This window comes from Pezoporus flaviventris, unplaced genomic scaffold (genome assembly GCF_033815535.1).
Source record: "Pezoporus flaviventris isolate CSIRO_AGI_PZ_B2104156 unplaced genomic scaffold, CSIRO_AGI_Pfla_v1 ptg000015l, whole genome shotgun sequence".
Taxonomy (NCBI): domain Eukaryota; kingdom Metazoa; phylum Chordata; class Aves; order Psittaciformes; family Psittacidae; genus Pezoporus; species Pezoporus flaviventris.
The window spans coordinates 25,816,893-25,834,848 of NW_026892563.1; the positions used below are offsets into that span (position 1 = coordinate 25,816,893).

General features: G+C 40.5%; 1 protein-coding gene across 1 annotated transcript; it reads left to right on the plus strand.

Moving 5' to 3' along the window:
• Positions 1 to 1,961: 1,961 nt before the first annotated feature.
• CD200R1 (CD200 receptor 1) lies at positions 1,962 to 17,164 on the plus strand. Its single transcript, XM_061453838.1, has 6 exons — positions 1,962 to 2,652; positions 10,961 to 11,269; positions 12,036 to 12,287; positions 13,095 to 13,191; positions 14,143 to 14,263; positions 15,809 to 17,164. The coding sequence occupies exons 1-6, from the start codon at positions 2,565 to 2,567 to the stop codon at positions 15,929 to 15,931; spliced, it is 990 nt and encodes a 329-aa protein (XP_061309822.1). The 5' UTR covers positions 1,962 to 2,564; the 3' UTR covers positions 15,932 to 17,164.
• The last annotated feature ends 792 nt before the right edge of the window (positions 17,165 to 17,956 follow it).

Here is a 17,956-nt window from a genome sequence, read left to right on the forward strand (position 1 = left end):
GGCTACAGCAGTGGAAGCATAGAGGTAAACCCATCTGGGTTGCTCCACTGTGGCAAGGCATCACAGCCCGGGTAGAAAACATCGCTTCAAAGGTATGTTATGCTCACATGCCCAAAAACCATACCACCGAAGAACATCGAAATAATGAACAGGTAGATGAGGCTGTCAAAATTGAAGCAGATCAGATGGACCTAGGGTGGGAGCATAAAGGTGAGCTATTTGTAGTTCAGTGGATCTACTCAACATGGAAACTTCTAGGGAGAGATGCAGCATACAGATGGGCACATGATCAAGGGGTGGACCTGACCGTGTAGGCCATCACACAGGTCACTCGTGAATGTGAAACATGTTGCAATCAAACAAGCCACATGAGGAAAATCTCCCTGGAATAGAGGATGGTGGCTGGGTTTTCAATATGAAGAGGTCTGGCAAATTGACTATATTGGACCACTGCAAGAACACTCCAAGGCAAGTGCTACATACTTACTGTGGTGGAAGCAACCACCACTTGGCCAGAAACATACCCTGTAAACCATGCCACTGCCCCAAAGGCCATCTTGTTTTGCCCATGGTTCAGTGATCCCCCTGTCCTTATGTCAACCCACGAGCCTTTGTTGCATTTTTGTCTCCCTGTCCAGTTGAGGAGGAGGGAATGACAGAGAGGTTTGCTGGGCACCTAGCAGCCAGCCAAGGTCAACCCACCACACCTTCTCATATGAAGCCTTCACTTCTTCCTAGAAACCAAGGCTCCAACCAGAAATTTTCTTCCAAAGCATCTTAATGACACCTGAAATAATATTTGTTTACCAAAAGAATCCAGCTATCTGTCTTCTGGTTCCCAATGTATTCTTATAGGAATGGCAGAGACCTTTCATTATGACAACTTAAAGTAAGATTTTTTTTTGACAGTTTGCTCTCTTACAAAATATCCTCTATCCCACCACATCTTTTATTTTTTTTATGTTCATGCAGCAATCATCTAGCCAATATGCCACGTCTGCACATTTACACCACCTTAGCTTCCTTGCCTTTACATCAAATTTGAGCACTATTTCTTTTACATTTGAAGCCTCATACTGCTTTTTTGTTGTTTAGTTCTCTCTTCAGCCTTGTAGCTTAATCTCTATTTGCATAAACACCCCTTCTTCCTCTCCATGCCCTTGTCTAAAATACAGCTATTGTACCTATTCACAAGCCTTACGTATTTGTAGGTCAGTGGTAAATACTCAGAAAATAAACCGAAATTACTTTGATAGCATCTCGAAAACCTCAGAACAGTGTGGAGTGTCAAAATGTAATTGACATCTATTGAATTTAAAAAATCAAGTGGGAAAAAATATACAGAACACCCTCCCACACAAAACTGTAGTCAATGAGATGATCCTGAGACCAAAACGATCAAGCTGAATTTCTGTCTTACCTAATTTTCTTTATATGATCATTATCAATCTTTGGTTTTTACTTATTTCCATAGGAGTATCAGTGCAGACCATTTTGGAACACCAACCTGATCAAATAAAATTACCAGAACGTCAGACTACAGTCATAAGTACAGCTTGCCGATGTTCAAACATGGTGTGCAGTCCTAGCTCCTGAGCAGCTCGATTTCCTGCTAACTTTGATCTATTTTCTGTCTTTATCTCTTATGTCTCTGTCCTCAGTGCTGGTTATTCTGACTCGTAGCTTTCAACAGCTGAGGCCTTTTCTCTGTTGCTGGCCCACAGAACTGAGCTGCAGAAATACTGTGGTTTAAGAAAAGAAAAGGAACCTTGAACCTGAAATGATGAGATCAGTGAGGAAGTGGGGAAACAGGTACAGTATTGTTTAAAAAAACCCACAAAACAATATTCGGAAAAAAACCTCCAGTTTTTCAGTGAAAGATGTGGACCAGCTTCAGTTTCTTTATTATTTCAGTTGAAAAGCATGTAAAAGAGGCCTTTCTTTCTCCTCAAAAGTCAGTTTCTTCCCTGAGGGTCTGGAAAGCCTTGTTGTTCAAGATGAGAACTATGCTGCCAGTAGCTAATTAGCTACTGAAGGGAGAAATCATTGAAAATGTCACTTACAGAGAAGGCTTGAGACTGCTTATTTTTTCAAGGCAGACATGAGGAGGAATTTTCTTGGAGGCAGTGACAAAGAAGTAGTAGCAGTAGGCGTAGTAGTGACGACTATGACGAGTAAGTTTCCCTCTAGCTTCCCAAGACTAAGATTTCTTTTTTGATATTAAACTCAGCCTTGAATAATCTCCTCTGTTTTTACCCCCTCTGAGCTCTGCTGCAGGGTTTATCTTCACTCATCAGCACCCTGAGGAGAGCCAATGAACGGAAGGCAGACTTATTCAGTCTGTTTCCTCAGCGTTTGCCTAGGCTCTCTGCACAGGAAGCCTAGTGCTCTGAGAAGTCAGAAGGAGGAACCTCTCCAGCTTTGAGGAGCCAGTCGATCAGGAACACACAGCGCTAGAGGAAAGGAGTGAGAAAGGGGGAGAGAAAACACTGACATTGGCTGCTGAGGATGCACTGGCAGGCAAGAAACACTCCCCATGACCACAGCTAGGCTGGAGGTGGGCTATGAAAGCAGGAGCCGACATGAATATTGCTGGGAAGACTGTGTGTGTTTTTGTGCTGCTCACCATCACCAAGATCACAAGAACAGTAGGTGAGTCTAACTGGGACCAATCAGCCATCAGGATGGAACAAAGGGAAATATGTACAGATACTTTCTTCCATAAAGGCTATTCTTAATGCTGTGACTTTAATTGCTAAAAATTATGGAGCGCAACTAAAGCAATGCTTCCCCAATACCTTCTCCTGCTCTTCTTTTCTTAGTGGTCACAGGAGGGCCAGGCATTATATCCGTGACTTTCATGTAGGCAGTTATTTCGTGAACCTTAGCTGGGCACGTACCTTTTGTCACAGATGGCCTCTAAATCCACATGATCTGAGAAATGGATCCATTTGACATATTAAAAATATGCCCAGGAAAGTGTTTGTAAACTTGAAGCTTTTGGCTGTTTAGTTTCTGCTGAAGACAGGCTGCAGGATACTCTGGAACATGGCAGGGATCTCTTGCATCTTTCTGAGAAGTGGTGGAAGATCACTGATGGAATGACACTAGTGAGCAGTTAGAATTCCGTTCTAAGGCTAATGGGCATGGTCAGTATTAAGAACGGGAAAGAAGTCTGTGCCAAAGACAGTGGCACTCCTAAGCCTTTCTATCCCCATCTTTTAGTGTAGTAGACTTAGTTTTAGCTACAGCAGCTAATGTCTGCCACATACTGTTCATTTGCATTTCTAGAGTTTGTGTCCTTTCAGACACCACACAGCAATCCGGGGACTTGGTAATAGACCTAGAGACTTGAGCAGCAGTTCCAGAAAGCTAAACTGTCTGTGTATAGAGGAGAAGGCAGATAGGTTTGTGAGATCCAAATTAAAGTGGGGACATCTCTGAATAAGAGCATTCTTATTATGCACAGGTAGAACTAAACTGCGTGGACATGGGTTATTCCATTCCACTTTTCCAGAAAGTGAAAATGGCTCCTTGGTCATATTTTAAAGAACAACTGATGCAGTCATTGTTGGCAGTGAGAGAACACCCATATATAATGTATGTAGCTGGTCAAATGAGGGATCCAAAACGGTTACCTCAATGCTATCCATTAGAGAAATAAAATGAAACACTTTACAAACATTATTAAACATGGCATCAATAAACTCACAACAAGTACACTGGAGGTAAAAATCCTGTCCCAATTCTGTAGGTAAATAACTATATCAGAAGAATACTGAGGAGCCCATTCAGGGACATACCTGATTCTGGTAGCATCAGAGATAGTCTATATGTTTTTAACACAACTGCTCAAAAAGTAAAGGAGGATGGACATTTCACAAAATATTGAAGAAAATGGGTGAGGCAAAGGGGAATCTTACTGACAAAAATTATTTTTTAAATTGATTTTTCTGGAAATATTAAAAAGAATCCAATGCCAAACATTTTGGGGTTTTTGGGGGGGTTGGGTGTTTTTTTTCCACCTAAAATGTAATTGGATTTTACTCTTTGGTGTTTTGGTGAATTAATGATATTCCCCTTCAAATAACTAGGAAAAATGTTCAGTTAAAATCTAGTTTCACGCTTGAACCTCCCACCCACATACAAAGCAGCCCACATTTGATGGGAAGTTTTCGGCTGACACTGCTCTTAAACATGTTTCCTTCAATATTAGGGTGGCTGTTCTGAGCAGCATGTAGTGTTCAGTTTTTTCTTGAGACCACAGGCTAAAGGTGTCAATGTGTGTATTCTATCTGAGAATCTCACTCTATGAAGCTCAGAAGGAACTACAGTGAAGACTAGAGCAAGCTATTCTGAATGAAATAAGGTCATGCAAAAATTGTTGTGTGTAACCAGACTTTATCTGCATTAGCATTTTCCTTAACATTTCCTTAGCATGTTGGTTTGTGTGGTTTGGTTAGTTTTCACAACTTCAGAAGGGGCAGCTCAGAAGCAAGGCTTTATGATTGTCATATCTACCTCCGTCCCCAAAGAAAGCTGCATAATATACTACTGAAGCTGCTGGTGTATGATCTGTACTAACAATCCTCCTGTGGTAATCCTCATAAAAGCAGCAGTGGAAAAGACTCAAAACATTTTTCATAACACTCTGAAGACTTCCTTCTCTAGTTTAACTAAGGCGGTTGTGTGCATACTCCAAAGAAAAGGGGATAAGGGAGGGCAAGACCTTCAATGACAGGTTCATGCAAAAAATCTCTTTATATTGGATTAACATTTGCCATGTCAGACTGTGTAAGTCCTGCATCTGCACTTGTATCCTGTGACAACAGATATGCCCAAGTGCTTCAGAAAAGATGCAAGAAATTCATTGTCAGTAATGTAATGACGTGATTCCCTGTGGTTTTTATCAATAGTAAAAAACTGAAGTCAGTGGCATTGCATCAGTGCTGGAATTAGAGTGCATGAGGTGAATAGAAGCAGAGTTGCAGAGCTACCTGGCTAGTAGTGTTCAAGTTTACCTACATACATAACTTTCTTGAATGTTACTACTTTCATTTCATTTCTTCCCTTAACACAAGTTGTAAATTCTCTTTCACTAGTGTACTAGTGGTTTATTGCCTTCTATTTTTTCACGTCTACTGTGTTTCAGTGCTTCTGTCTTTCCTGCCACCTATTCTAGTTTACTGGAATCTTGATCTGAATATAAAAAATCATAGCCTAAAAACCTATTCTGGCAAACTTACATTTGTCTTAATTTCACTATTTCTTTGGTGTGCCTTTGGGTCTATGTGCTGGAATCATTCTGATTTCTTTTACCCTAAAAACACCTAAATCCAAACAGCCTGGTTTTCTTCCCCAAATGCTTAAAACAGAATTCTGTACTATTAAATTAAGCAAAAATTTTTCTCAGGAGAGATCTAAATTGCCCTAGTGCAGTCTTCAAAGCATGTCCTTTTGACATTAATATTTTACTTTGCTGTGGTCCAAACACAATGTCTGAATGTGTCTAGTTTCATAACCATGGAAGCAAAGAAGTTCAGTCTTGGAAGCTGACCACATTCTCTATGACCACAAAACAGATCATATTTAATTTGTAATGCATTTGTAGAAGTACATGCTACTTAAAACTCAAAGTTGATATGCTTTGTATACAGCCATTCATAAGAAAGAAGTGTAGAGAATCTTCTTATGCTGCCCTATCTTCGTATTGAGTAAGAAAACGCTAGGAAGTACTGTGCGAAAGCTAATCACTAAGCAAAGTATAACTCAGATTTTAACCAAAAAAAAGTGAGGTCATAGGCATATTTTCATACTGTCCCTCATCTGCTCTCTGCTAAGTATGAAAAAGAGGGCATGCAACCTACCTTTTACAGATAATGATCTATTTTTGTTTAGAATAGCAGGAAAACACCACTCAAGCACAAACACTACAACATGGTTTTTTTATTCTTCTCATTAGGAAGAGAGTAAAAGGCCAAGTTCAGAATGCAGGACAAATATAAAATGATATAAACCATTCTGCATTTGTTTCTATACTGAGAAATAGGGGGCCTTTGCACTTCATTACACATGGTGTCATAATGCTGTTGAAAGAAATACTACCCAAGGCACTTTGACATCCAGTGTAAATCTCTTTTCCCCTCACCCATTCCAGGACAAAGATCTACTTACTTCGCACACAGAAGCTGCTATGCAAAGTTTACAGCCAGACTGATATAATATGTGACAGCTTGTTAAATTCAGTGATGGTTTATTATCAGTTGAGGATTTGGCCAACAGTGTTTGTTCTGCAAGATGGATGACTCTAACACATCATTTAAACACCAACTAATTCCTTCATTGAAGAATTGTACCCATCCCTTTTTTTATGAAGTCATGTTTGAGACATAGTCCATCTATGTGAGGGTAGAAATAAAACCTCAGAAAAGACCCTTACTTCAGTGCATTGAAATGGGAATAGGAGATATTTTCTAGGAATAATAATGATTGCAGATGAGTGTGAGTAGGAAACTAAACCTCTTTAAGATACCACCATGCTGAAAAAGCTGCGATCATAGCTTCAAGAAACAGTCATATGAGCTCAGGCCAGCTAGTTCATGTATTTCTACCATGGAAATTAGAGTACTCTACTTACTGCTCACCTAACATGCAGGGTTTATTTTCTCTGTCCTGTGCTGTTGTGGCTACGTTTTCAGAGCCACAAAGCGACCATGAGCAAACTGTGAGTACTTTAGCAATCCCCACCCTAGTACAAAGCACTTCTATCTGTTTATCTTTCACTTAATTCCAGACAAGCCTTGCTAAGTGTAGCAGTCACTCTATGGAAGGGCAAAACAGATGCAGAGCTCAGCTTGTTTATCTGACCTCTTCCAAGCATCCAGTACTGCCTTTTTGATAATGACTTGCTATGACTCATATAATATATTCATTCCAAGACACAGTTAGTCATTTGCTTGTGGTATGATCATTGTTTCAGTTCATTATATCTCTAAATTTAATATGCCACAATCTGCAGAGGGAGGGGAGAGATGCACCAGAAAACTGTGGTAGACTTTTACTGTAAGAAATAAAGACACAATAGGATTATGTCTGAGAAAGTAAAACAGTGTGAAAAACAGCTAAATTTCTGCAGAGATTGTCATGGAACTTGAGTCATTTTGGGGGCAGCAAAAAGTTGTACTGTGGGTTAAAACCTGCTACAAAGAGAGACTGGAAATCTTTCCTACTTGAAAGGAATCAAAAGCCCTTTAAGCTGCATAACTGTATCTGATTTTGCAGTGATTCCCCCTGAAAATTTTAGGGGCTTCACAATCAAATTTTCCTGTTTTTAAAATCTTTCTTTCTCCTTTTACTGTGAGAAGGACTCTGAGAAGCAGAAAAAAACACTGAATAAGTGACACTGCAAAGGAACTAATACAAATAGTTATCTACAAGAGCTGTCGAACACAAAGGGCAGAGAAAAGTCTTTCTCACAGCCTTTTCAATTACAGTGATTTTAACATGACAACAGTAACCAGCACATTTCTGAAACAAAAATATGAACTCCTCAACTGAGTTTGTTTTTTTCTGAGAGAGGATATATCCATTTTCAAACATAAAAGTGGAATCTGAAAGTGCATTGGAATGTGCACTCAATAGCGCTTGAGAACCTCCTCAGACATGGCTTAAAATCTTCAGCAGTCAAGAAGAAACAATGAGGGATGGCATAATATTACTGGTATTATAATCAGATGAACTTCAGGGAGGCTGGATTCAAATTGGAAGACTTCAGCCTGAAGGCCTCCTACCCTACCCATGTGTCAGATGAGTCTCCAAGGTGGAACCTGCTCATGATAGATTTGCATCCGTAACCAAAGTAGAATGGCTCAGCCTGGAGCTGTACAGAACTCCTGCAATCTAACTCACCTATTTTCTACATCACTGTGACAAACAGCACATACTTCTGGCTCCTGAGCTTTGTTTGCTCTTTTTGGCTAACAGAAAAAATGGTTGCAGTTTTTCAGAGTCCACCCAATTTGAAGAATGAGACTGGAAATGAGGAGTTCTTTACAATAAATGTATAGATATATGATCCTTCATTCCACCTCTCTCACGTACAATGAAATAGTTAACGGTACTGACATTTGATGATTGTCCTGTGATTATCACTGCACTGATATGAGCTTGACAGCTCACACCTCTTCAAATTTCTTGTTCTCTTTAAGCCCACAGAGAGTGAGGCCTTTGCTGCACTGGTTATCCCCTTTTTCAGCTACAGCAAGCTGTGAGTTCAGCTCAGCTATAACATGGGATTTCACCTTGAGAGAAGTATCAGTGCAATGTACTGGCTTGTTTCTGAGCCGCTGTTTGAATATATAAATGTCAATGTGTATGGCATATACACCCTAATGCATTGGTCATAAACTAATCAGCTATTACAGAGGATACCTTAGCAGCTCTTAGCCATTTTACAGTAAAGCACCATTCCAAAAAACAGTGGCACAGAGATGGTCCGAGAAAAAGAACATGATACAGAGGAATTCAGAATCCCTCTACAACTTTATTGTAAACTTAATATTGCTTTTAAACATGATTCAGCAGATTTTAAGCTGACTGATGTGGCTTATCATTTGAAGTGAATTGTACTTGATTCATTCAGGGGAGAATATGACAGAAAGTCATAGCAGGAAGCACTGCCTTTGCTCCCTCTTTCTTTACAGTCTTGAAGCACACAGGCTGTTATGTTGGGGAACTTGTACATTGTGGCTTAGGAGATGCAGAGTTGAAAGATGAGTAAAATGGTACTGCTTTAATATGTAAATGAAAGTGCACACAGTTAAATACGCTCAACATTGTCACTCATGAGCAGCATTTGCAAACATTATCCAAAAACCCCAGCCCCAACATACAGGCTGTTTGAATGCTTAGTCATTTTCAGATGAGGTCAGCCATACTGGTGACATAACTCAGTGCTCTGAGACTCTCAGCACTGTTAAACTAGGAGAGGAAACACTTTATTCTCCATTTTTCAGAGATAATCATAGGACTCACATCCAGAAACCATCATGAAACAAAAGGCTTCTTTCAGTTCCTCTCCTGGTAAAATCATCTGAGTTTAAAATGCATACCTTGTGTTACCTTGAAATGCCATTAAGTAGAAAAACCTCATGATTTAGAAACATTTCCAGTGTGATACTGCATCACAGAACACTGTTGGCAATTGAATTAAGGAAAGAGCATTTGTGGCGCTGGTGGGTAATTCATGTATCAGAAAATGGTGTGAATAGATAGACTTTCCTTCTTCAGCTGTGCTTGGGAACATTAATCAATGAATCCTGGCAGTATTGAGAAGCAGGAAGCTAAGTATTATTTCCTTTATTTAATAAAAAAGGGAAGTGGATGCTTCAGTGAAATATTATCCCCACCTAATTTTCCTTTTCTACCAGAAAAAAAAACACAAAACCAACACAAAAAACAAACCAACGAAACAAACAACCTTCTCAGAATTACACTCTGATACACACGTTACACAGCTGGAGTAACTAATACATTACAGCACTGTATGGTGTAGTGTGGAGCAATATTGCAGCTACGTATCAGCCTGCATGAGCAAGGTCTGGATTTGGAAATGTCTTCACCCAAGGGGATCCCAAATCTGGTGAATATAAAAAGAGCAAGCATGACTCATGTCCAATATGTGCAAAAGAGAATCAGTTCTGCAAGTTCATGGAAAAAGAAAACCCAGGCAGATTGGTTTCTCGCTAAGAAATTGGGGGACCCATAAGAAAAAAACAAAACAAATAAATAAACTAAGGCAATCCCATGGGTGTAACTTGTCTTGAACAAACAGAGCACACAGATGGGCCATAATAGTGGGCCAGCTCTTTCAGTGGCCAGTGTGATAACTTTCAAAAAGGAGAAAAGGACTAGGTTCAAGCTTTTCTACACAGAGAGTTGGCTTCAAGTATATAGCTCATGGATCATGAAAAGATAAGGACAGGAGGTATTGTGCCTGACTTCAAGCAAGAGTTATCTTTTACAAGCTAAAAGAAGAGTCAGTGTCATAGAAAGAAAAAATAATAAAATAGAAAATGTTTCCAAGCAAATGCAAAACAGAATTCAAGAATAAGACATGCTCACTGCTAGAGAGTCCACAGAATTGATATATCAATGGAGTAAAGTTTCTCTGCAATCTTAACCTCACTAGCAAGAGGCACAGGGATATGGAATATTTCACATGTTCACAGCTGCGTATCTGGCACAAAGATGGGTGGGACTTACATTCATGTCCCGTGGGGACTGCTGCAGTAAAACCAGTACAGTCATGGTGTGAATGCATAGGTACACATTGTATACAGTCATAGTGTGAATGTATATGTTCACAAAGATTCAAAAAATAAAAAGACACCCCTGACACATAAGACAAAAACCTTTCCTCCCCCACAAGCTCCGTCATTGTCATTTATACTGCGGTCGTATTTGGGAGGTGCAGGCCTCTGCCAGCAGTGCTGGATTTTGTATGAATGCAGAAGTAAAAGTTGCTTACTTCACTGGTGCAACAGTTCCCCAGAAAAGTCATTATCATGTGGCCAAATGCAATAGTTACATTTCTGTAATTTCAGCCTGTAAGCGGTGACAGCCAATGGAGGATTTGCCAACAGAGGCACACTATTCAGGTGCTGAACTGCCTAAGACAATGGGCAGAAGCAGGGTCTTCCTCCACTGTCTGTCTTATCCCCTAACACGAGCCTCAGTGGCAAATCAGTTGATAGTGTTGAGAGGGCTGGCTGTGATAGGCCACTGGCTCCATAATCCGCAGCTGTATTATGAGATGGCAGACAACTTGCCCATGAGTGCAGACAGGGCCTCACACCGGCGTGTGACACTTCCCTGTGAAGCATAGACCAGAACTCCAGGGCTATGAGTGACATCCCTGGGCACCTTCTCACACGTCCTTCTCCTTCTTTCTCTCCTTCAGGGAACAAAAGAGTGTCAGTGACGGTAGGTAACAGCTCTGTGCTCACCTGCCCTACCAAATCAAATAGAACTATGGTAACATGGAAAATCAGCCCCAGGGTTGGAGGCCCCTGCACCTTGGGATACAGGAGCGATCAGAACAAGACAGACAGAACCAACTGCAGCAACAGCATGAACTGGAAGTTCAGACCAGATCAGGACCCTGCCCTTGAGATACAACAAGTGGGAATAGCCCACGAGGGAAATTACATCTGTGAAGTAGTATCAACAGAAGGGAATTTCCATGAGACACACCACCTGACCGTGCTGGGTAAGGAGCTCCTTCCTCATTTTACAGATCTCCGGAGGACCAGGTATGGGCCTGGATGTACAAACCTCTTCTCTCCATGCACCAGGGGAAGTGTGCTGTAAGAAGAGGTGTCTTCCTGCTGGGATAATCTGTCATGCATTTCACTGATTGTAATGCTGTGTCACTCTTATTTCCCAAAACTCTTCTCCCTTCTGCTTCCTGTTTTTCCACTGCCTAGTTAGAAATGATAGGCATGAAGCAATTTCCAATACACTAAAAGAGCATTCTGCATATACTTCCTGTTACCCTGTGCAATCAATCCTTAATGCACTAACTTAAGAGAACTAAAGCATATGAGAGTAACAATTCCAAGTGCTGAGCTGCTCTATCAAAGGGATGTTCTTATCTAGACAGTACAAACAGACTCATTTCTTCATCTGCGTTCAGATACATTCAGATACATTTTAAACCATGTGTACAATGGCTGCTTAGGATGAAAGTCTAATTCAGCCCTGCAGTTGGCATAATTCCCTACCACAGTGTCCAGGGATACTTCCTCTAATGGTGCATGGCTGTGGTAACCCACCTGAATGGGCAAGAGCTGCCCAAAAGGGAAAAAGAGGCACAAACTTTGTCTCTTGTGTCTTTGGCCCATGTTGCTGTAATGAAATGGCACCTCCAAAGTCCTTCTCTTTTCCCCCTGTTCATTTTGGGTAGAGAACAAGAACATCCTATCCCAGCTGCAGCAAACTAACTCTATGCATCTCCCCTTCCTGATGCTTTGCAGTCCCCCCCACGCTGACCCTGTACTGCGATAACCATGGGAGCCCTGTGTGCGAGGCAGTGGCAGGGAGGCCAGCTGCTCGGATCTCCTGGGTCCTGGAGAGCAGCTTTACCCCCAGGGAAGAAGGCCATGACAACGGGACGGTGACTGTGGTCAGCAAGTTCACAGCACATGGCAGCAATGTGACTAACGCAACCTGCTTCATGTTCCACCCAGCTGGGAACCAGAGCAACTCCATAGCCTGTCGTCCCTCAGGTGAGCTTCCCTTTCTGCATTTAGCATTCGAACCTTGTTTAGCCTTCTGTGCACACTCTTGTTCCTTCTAGGAAGGAAAATCTATAGGACTATAGAAACCTTCAGTGAATTTCTGTATAGACAAGAGTACCATCCCTAACTACCTTTGCCCAGGAACATCACCAACTTGTTCGTGTTCCAGGCACTATATCCTAACGGTTTCTTCCCTAAGAGGGATATACATGAGTATGGTAGTATTTGTTTTGCAGTGGAAATGTTGGAATCACAAAAAAAAGCAGTCATGAGCTTAGTGTTAAAATAATCACTTGGAAGCTGAACATCAGCAACATTTTTTTGATGCAAATGTAAAGTCTCTTGCTCAGGTCATGGTAAGAGAGAGAAAGAGAACCAACTCTTATGTGGCCAGATGAAACGAATAAATCACTTCATTCCAAGTTGGGACTGTCTGACACTGGATGACATTTCTTTCTGATTTTTGCTTTTTTTTTCTTCTGCTTTTGAGAACTAAACAAGTTGCAGTACTGGGATATGCTGAGTCCTTGAGAGGAGCTCAGGTGTGGCTTAGTGAAAAAAACATTCCAAGTGTGCACTGGGGGGGATTCGTGGGATCTGCTTTGGGTTTTGACAGAAACTCCATTTGTGTTTCTGAGACAAGTTTCATTACTGACTTTCCCTTCTGCTGAAGGGGATTATATTTATCTTACAGGCATGCTGAAAATGTGTGTATATGCTAATAAGTTTTAATCTTATACTGAAATAATAAACTGAGCAGTGAGAAGATATAACTAACTTTTTTTTTGTGTTTAGAGACCAGCTTTATCCTGCATGCCTCCATTTTTCTTTGTTTCCTGAGTGTTTTAACCTTCATGGCTGTCATTTACTATTTTAAGCTCCGTGGCAACAGGTATGTATGATAGGGAGGTAAGGAAAGATTGTCTAGTGCTAGAAGAAATCTTTAAGTATTGTCTGTGTCTTGAAATCATACGATTCTGTTGGCCTGCTATAAATAACTGAATTAACCATATCAAATATTTCTGTATTGCAAGCACTGTCCGCTGCAAACATCTTCACTGAATGGTGCACCTGAGGAAAATATAAATAGGCAGAAGCTGGCAGAGGATCCTCATTTCATTGCCTGCTAGAATAAGGGGGACTTCATTGTAATAGGAAACTGGGAGAGTACAGTTGTTCTTCAAATACTGTGACAGTCTGTCAGTGTCTCTCCTGTTTAGATCAGGGGTTTGGTTCTCCTGCCTGTTAATTTCTACCAAGTGCCCGAGGAGTGACCAGTGCTATCCTGCCGTATCAGCAGAGGGGGCAGCAGACTCTATCTGTGTTTGTGAAAAAGCTCCCTGGCTGAACCTGGGCTCCAGCCCCATTAGGATTTGCTATGGAGGAAGGAGCAGTTCCAAGGAAAAACTACACTTTTGCAGAGAAAGGCTGAATTAGCACCTGTACTGAAAACCTCAGCTACACTCCCTCTTTCCCCTATTCCAAACCTGTTTTTTCTCCCAAACCTTCTCCCTCAAGGTGAAGAATTAGTTCAATCCATTCTAACTGCAAATTGTACAACCTTCCAGAAGACTTTGGTTTTAAATCTTCTGCTTCTACTTTGTGCTTAAGCTCCCACAAACACACAAACATGAGAAAAAGACCTCTAAAGAAAGTCAGGGTGCCATAATACCAGGATCAAAAGTCAAGGAGAGAGATACATGAGAAGACTTTTTTGTTTTACTCTTGATGACAGGAAAAAGAAATGTTTCATAAGCTTGTCATCAAAGAAACCAGCCTGTGATCCAGCCCAGCCTAGGATTTAGGAGGGAATTTGATTTAATCCTTTCTTTCTTTTCCACAGACCATGCTACAAAACCAAACCTTCTGAAACTGCCCAAAACAGGCAAACACCACAGTTAAGGAGAACAATGCAAATTAGACCATCAACGAATCATGGATCTTCTGGTAGCCCTGAAAACATGGTCAGTAAAAGGAAACCATTTGATTGTTAATCTGCATTCAGCGGGTGCTACTGCATCTCAGATGTTTGCTTTTAGCTGTATCTCAGGATAAAACAAAGCTTATCATCACCATAATTTCGACTTTGAGCAAACATTAGAAGCATGTTCCTCAGCAACTGCCATGCTTTATCTTAACAAGGAGTGAATCCTACCACTGGGGTCTCCCTGGTCATATGAGATACACTGACCACAACTGCTGTACTCAGGAAGTGAGGCAGTATCATGGGTTGTGGAATATTAAGAAAGCTATTAGTAAAAGAGAGGATGAACCAACAAAACTAACAGACACAGGGGAAAAAAAGAAGAAAGAAAAAAAAAAGAATATCCCTCTTGGTTTCCAGAATGATAATGTGCAAATTTTGAGGGCCACTCTCTACCTTGTATGGTCTTTCCACAACCAAAGAACAAACCATACTCAAGACAAAACATTTTATAAAACAATGGAAAGATTGCTGAGCTGCCAGCTGGGAGGTATTCTTGAACTCTCTGTGCTCTTACAGTTTTCCTGTGTAGCTGAGCAATTCAATCATCAGCTCTGTGTCTCTGCTCATAGAATCCTAGAATGGTTTCAGTTGGAAGGGACCTTAAAGGTCCATCCAGTTCCAACCCTCCTGCCATGAGTAGGGACTCTTTTCACTGGACCAAACAGTGGACAGGTTGCTCTAAGCCCCTTCCAACCTGGCCTTGAACACTACCAGGGATGGAGCAGCCACAGCATCTCTGGGCAACCTGAGTGCCTCACCACCCTCACAGTAAATAACTTCTTCCTTATATCTAACCTAAATCCCCCCGTTTAAGTTTGAACCCATTACCCCTTGTCCTATCACTACAGTCGCTGATGAAGAGAAAGAGAATTGTCTGTTCTCTACTGCCAAATATAAATAACAGCATTTCTATGCAGGCAAGATGTGTCAAGACTATATTGTGAATATCCGTGCATCTACTGTACACACTAGGCTCACATTCTGTCATCAACTTAAAAAGGTGCTTCAGTTCTGGTTTCTGAAAAGACTTAGTCAATGCTAGTTGTTATTCTTATTCTTCTTGTTCTGCTGCCTTGCCTCCCAGCTGTTGCTGACAGGTGCAGTTGCATTAATGTAAAATAATGGTTAAGTCCCAGTGTTTCTGCTGTCATGTCATGCAACTTTCATTAGCACGTTTGTAGTCTGAAATTGTAGGCTGATAGAGTCACTGTCAAGACTCTAGCATACTATTTGTTTTTTCTAGAGAATTACACCCTAGTACATTTTTTTCTTCAGACCAAAGTGAGGTAGAAGGGGAGGAAAAGGAGGCAAGTGAACCAATTCCTCATCTTTACCCTCCAAATCTTTGACAGAAACAGCAATACATGTTCTTCGGTAGAAAAAGCAATAGAGGTGTTTTGTTTTCTTGAGGCCAAGAGGAATAAATATGGGAGCACTATTTCCCACTTAAATTCTTCAGTCCAGACAAAAGGCATGCAGGGTATTGCCAAACTATTTACAGTTTTTGGTTTTGTTTTGCTAGGATGACACAATGGAAGTGGAACCTTATACTATTTATGTGCAGAAGGAAAACGTAATTTACAACTCAGTGTCTGATCTGACAGTGGGGAAGAATCTGCCACAAGGACTGTCGCCAGCAACATGAATGATTCACCAACACTGGAAAGGGAGAGAGACACTTTATAAAAGGCCGGTTATAGAAAGAAACTTCTCAGAGGATTTCTTTGGGTTTTGGGGCAACATAGCTCGCTAGGTCTGTTCAGACACCCGTGCTTGCTGAGGGGTCTGTATAGTTCTTTTTCCCTGCTCAGGAAAGGAAACAGGTTTCCTGTTACTCCTTGGGAAAATGTGACCAACTCCATGCCATAATTTTTCCTGGAAAAGCTGTTGTGATCCTCCCTTTGCTGTTCTTGCCTCGGAGATCCTAGGTTTACCAGTCACTTCTAGGCATTACTTTGATGCACTTGACACTATGTTGCAGACATTTGAGAGACTGGGGTAGTGTTATGCCTGAACTAAAATTAAACAGTCTCCGATCAACAGCCACTTCTTTTTAGTTCATGAATTCCTAACATAGTGGCCTGAGTACTGATCATCACAGAATAGCTCAAATGGCGGAAGATATTGGTAGGGAAGATTTTTAATTCCCCCAGTTCTGAAAATGGAAAGGAGTGATGAATTTAGAAAGTCATCCACTAAGAAAGAGAATTCACTAGCATCATTAATTTACTTGTTAGGTTCATATTCGGTATTTCCACTAAATGTGTTCATTCTGTATCGCAAGTTGTTGTTATGATTATTTTTCCATAAGATTCTCTCGATATGGTATTGCTCTCTTCTGTAAGAGTATTGGCATTAAGATACTGTAAAATAATTATGTTACTCAAATCCGGTAACTCAAATCTGTTTTTTAACAGAAACAAACATCAAATATTTCATAAACTAAGATGGCTTCAAAGATATCTGCTATAACTGTGCAATAATGTAGAAAAAGGATAAAATGCTTACTAATTCTAGTCATATTTATTTTAACTACCACAATTGAAGTTTCTTTTCATTCATATTTCTAGATGTTTTATTGATCATCTTTTGAATATATTTGCAAGTTCACTTTTTTGTATGTAAATTAGTTCATGTATCTTAATGTGTCTCACATTGAGGTGACTTCTCACATTCCAAAAATATCATTTGGGAGTAAGTCAAATAAATTGTTCTCTATATACTACCAGCTTTTAAACTTTTTGGATTGTTGCATTACTAGCTAAAGTCTGAACAGGCGTTATTGTAAAAGTAAAGAAATCCATTTGTAAATCTCTGTTGACTACCTCTTATTTGAGTATTTTAAAAGACTGACCAGGTATTTGATCTGATAGTAGATCAGAAGAAACAGATTTTTCCTCTAGACCGTAGAAGAGTCTTTGCCACACATTGCTAGAGCTTTCTTTTGAGACACCCTCCCAAGAACTATAACTGAGTGCTTGGAAAACAGACTTCTAAATTAATTGCAGTTCCTAAATGTATTACTCATGTAAACTGATATATACTGGTTATTTATTCTCACTCTAGCATCTTTTGTCCAGGTGCTCTCAGCATGCAAGTATTGCTTTTCTCCATTTCTGTATGTCATGTTAGAATAGAAGGGATCAAAGATGAATATCAATCAACTACAAACAAGTTTAAAGGAACCTCAGTTTCCAGTGACTTACCAAGGAAGAGAGTCAGTCAACTTAGTCATAATCCCCTAAAATTCACCACTTAAAATAGGTGTAACAGCGTCCAATGTCCTTTCTCCCACCCAAAAAAAGAGTGCCATCAGTTCTTAGACTTTTTTCTGTGGACTAGAAAGTCATTTATGTTGTTCAGTGATCATAAAGTGGGGTTCATCCTATGAGACAGCAGCTCTTGAAAGTAGCTTCTTGATAGTTTATATGTAATATGTTACATTTACAGAAGCATACTATCTCCTAACCTGCCGTGTAGGTGTAGCGTTTTATACTCCTTTGCAGACCTATTACCCTGTACGAGATCAGGTGTTTCAGAGCTGGATGTTGCTAACTTGCTAACTGGTTGATTATTTCCTGTCCTCTAATTTGTTCCACATTCAGGCCTGCTATGGGCAGAAAACAAGATTTTGGTTTGTGACTGTGATAAATATGAGTTGAGTCTTATG

Coding starts and splice junctions, on each gene's coding strand:
- CD200R1 (XM_061453838.1), top strand. CDS start 2,565: ATGAAAGCAGGAGCCGACATGAATATTGCTGGGAAGACTGTGTGTGTT. Junction 13,192..14,142: donor TTTAAGCTCCGTGGCAACAG/GTATGTATGATA, acceptor TCTTTTCCACAG/ACCATGCTACAAAACCAAAC. Junction 14,264..15,808: donor CTGGTAGCCCTGAAAACATG/GTCAGTAAAAGG, acceptor TTGTTTTGCTAG/GATGACACAATGGAAGTGGA.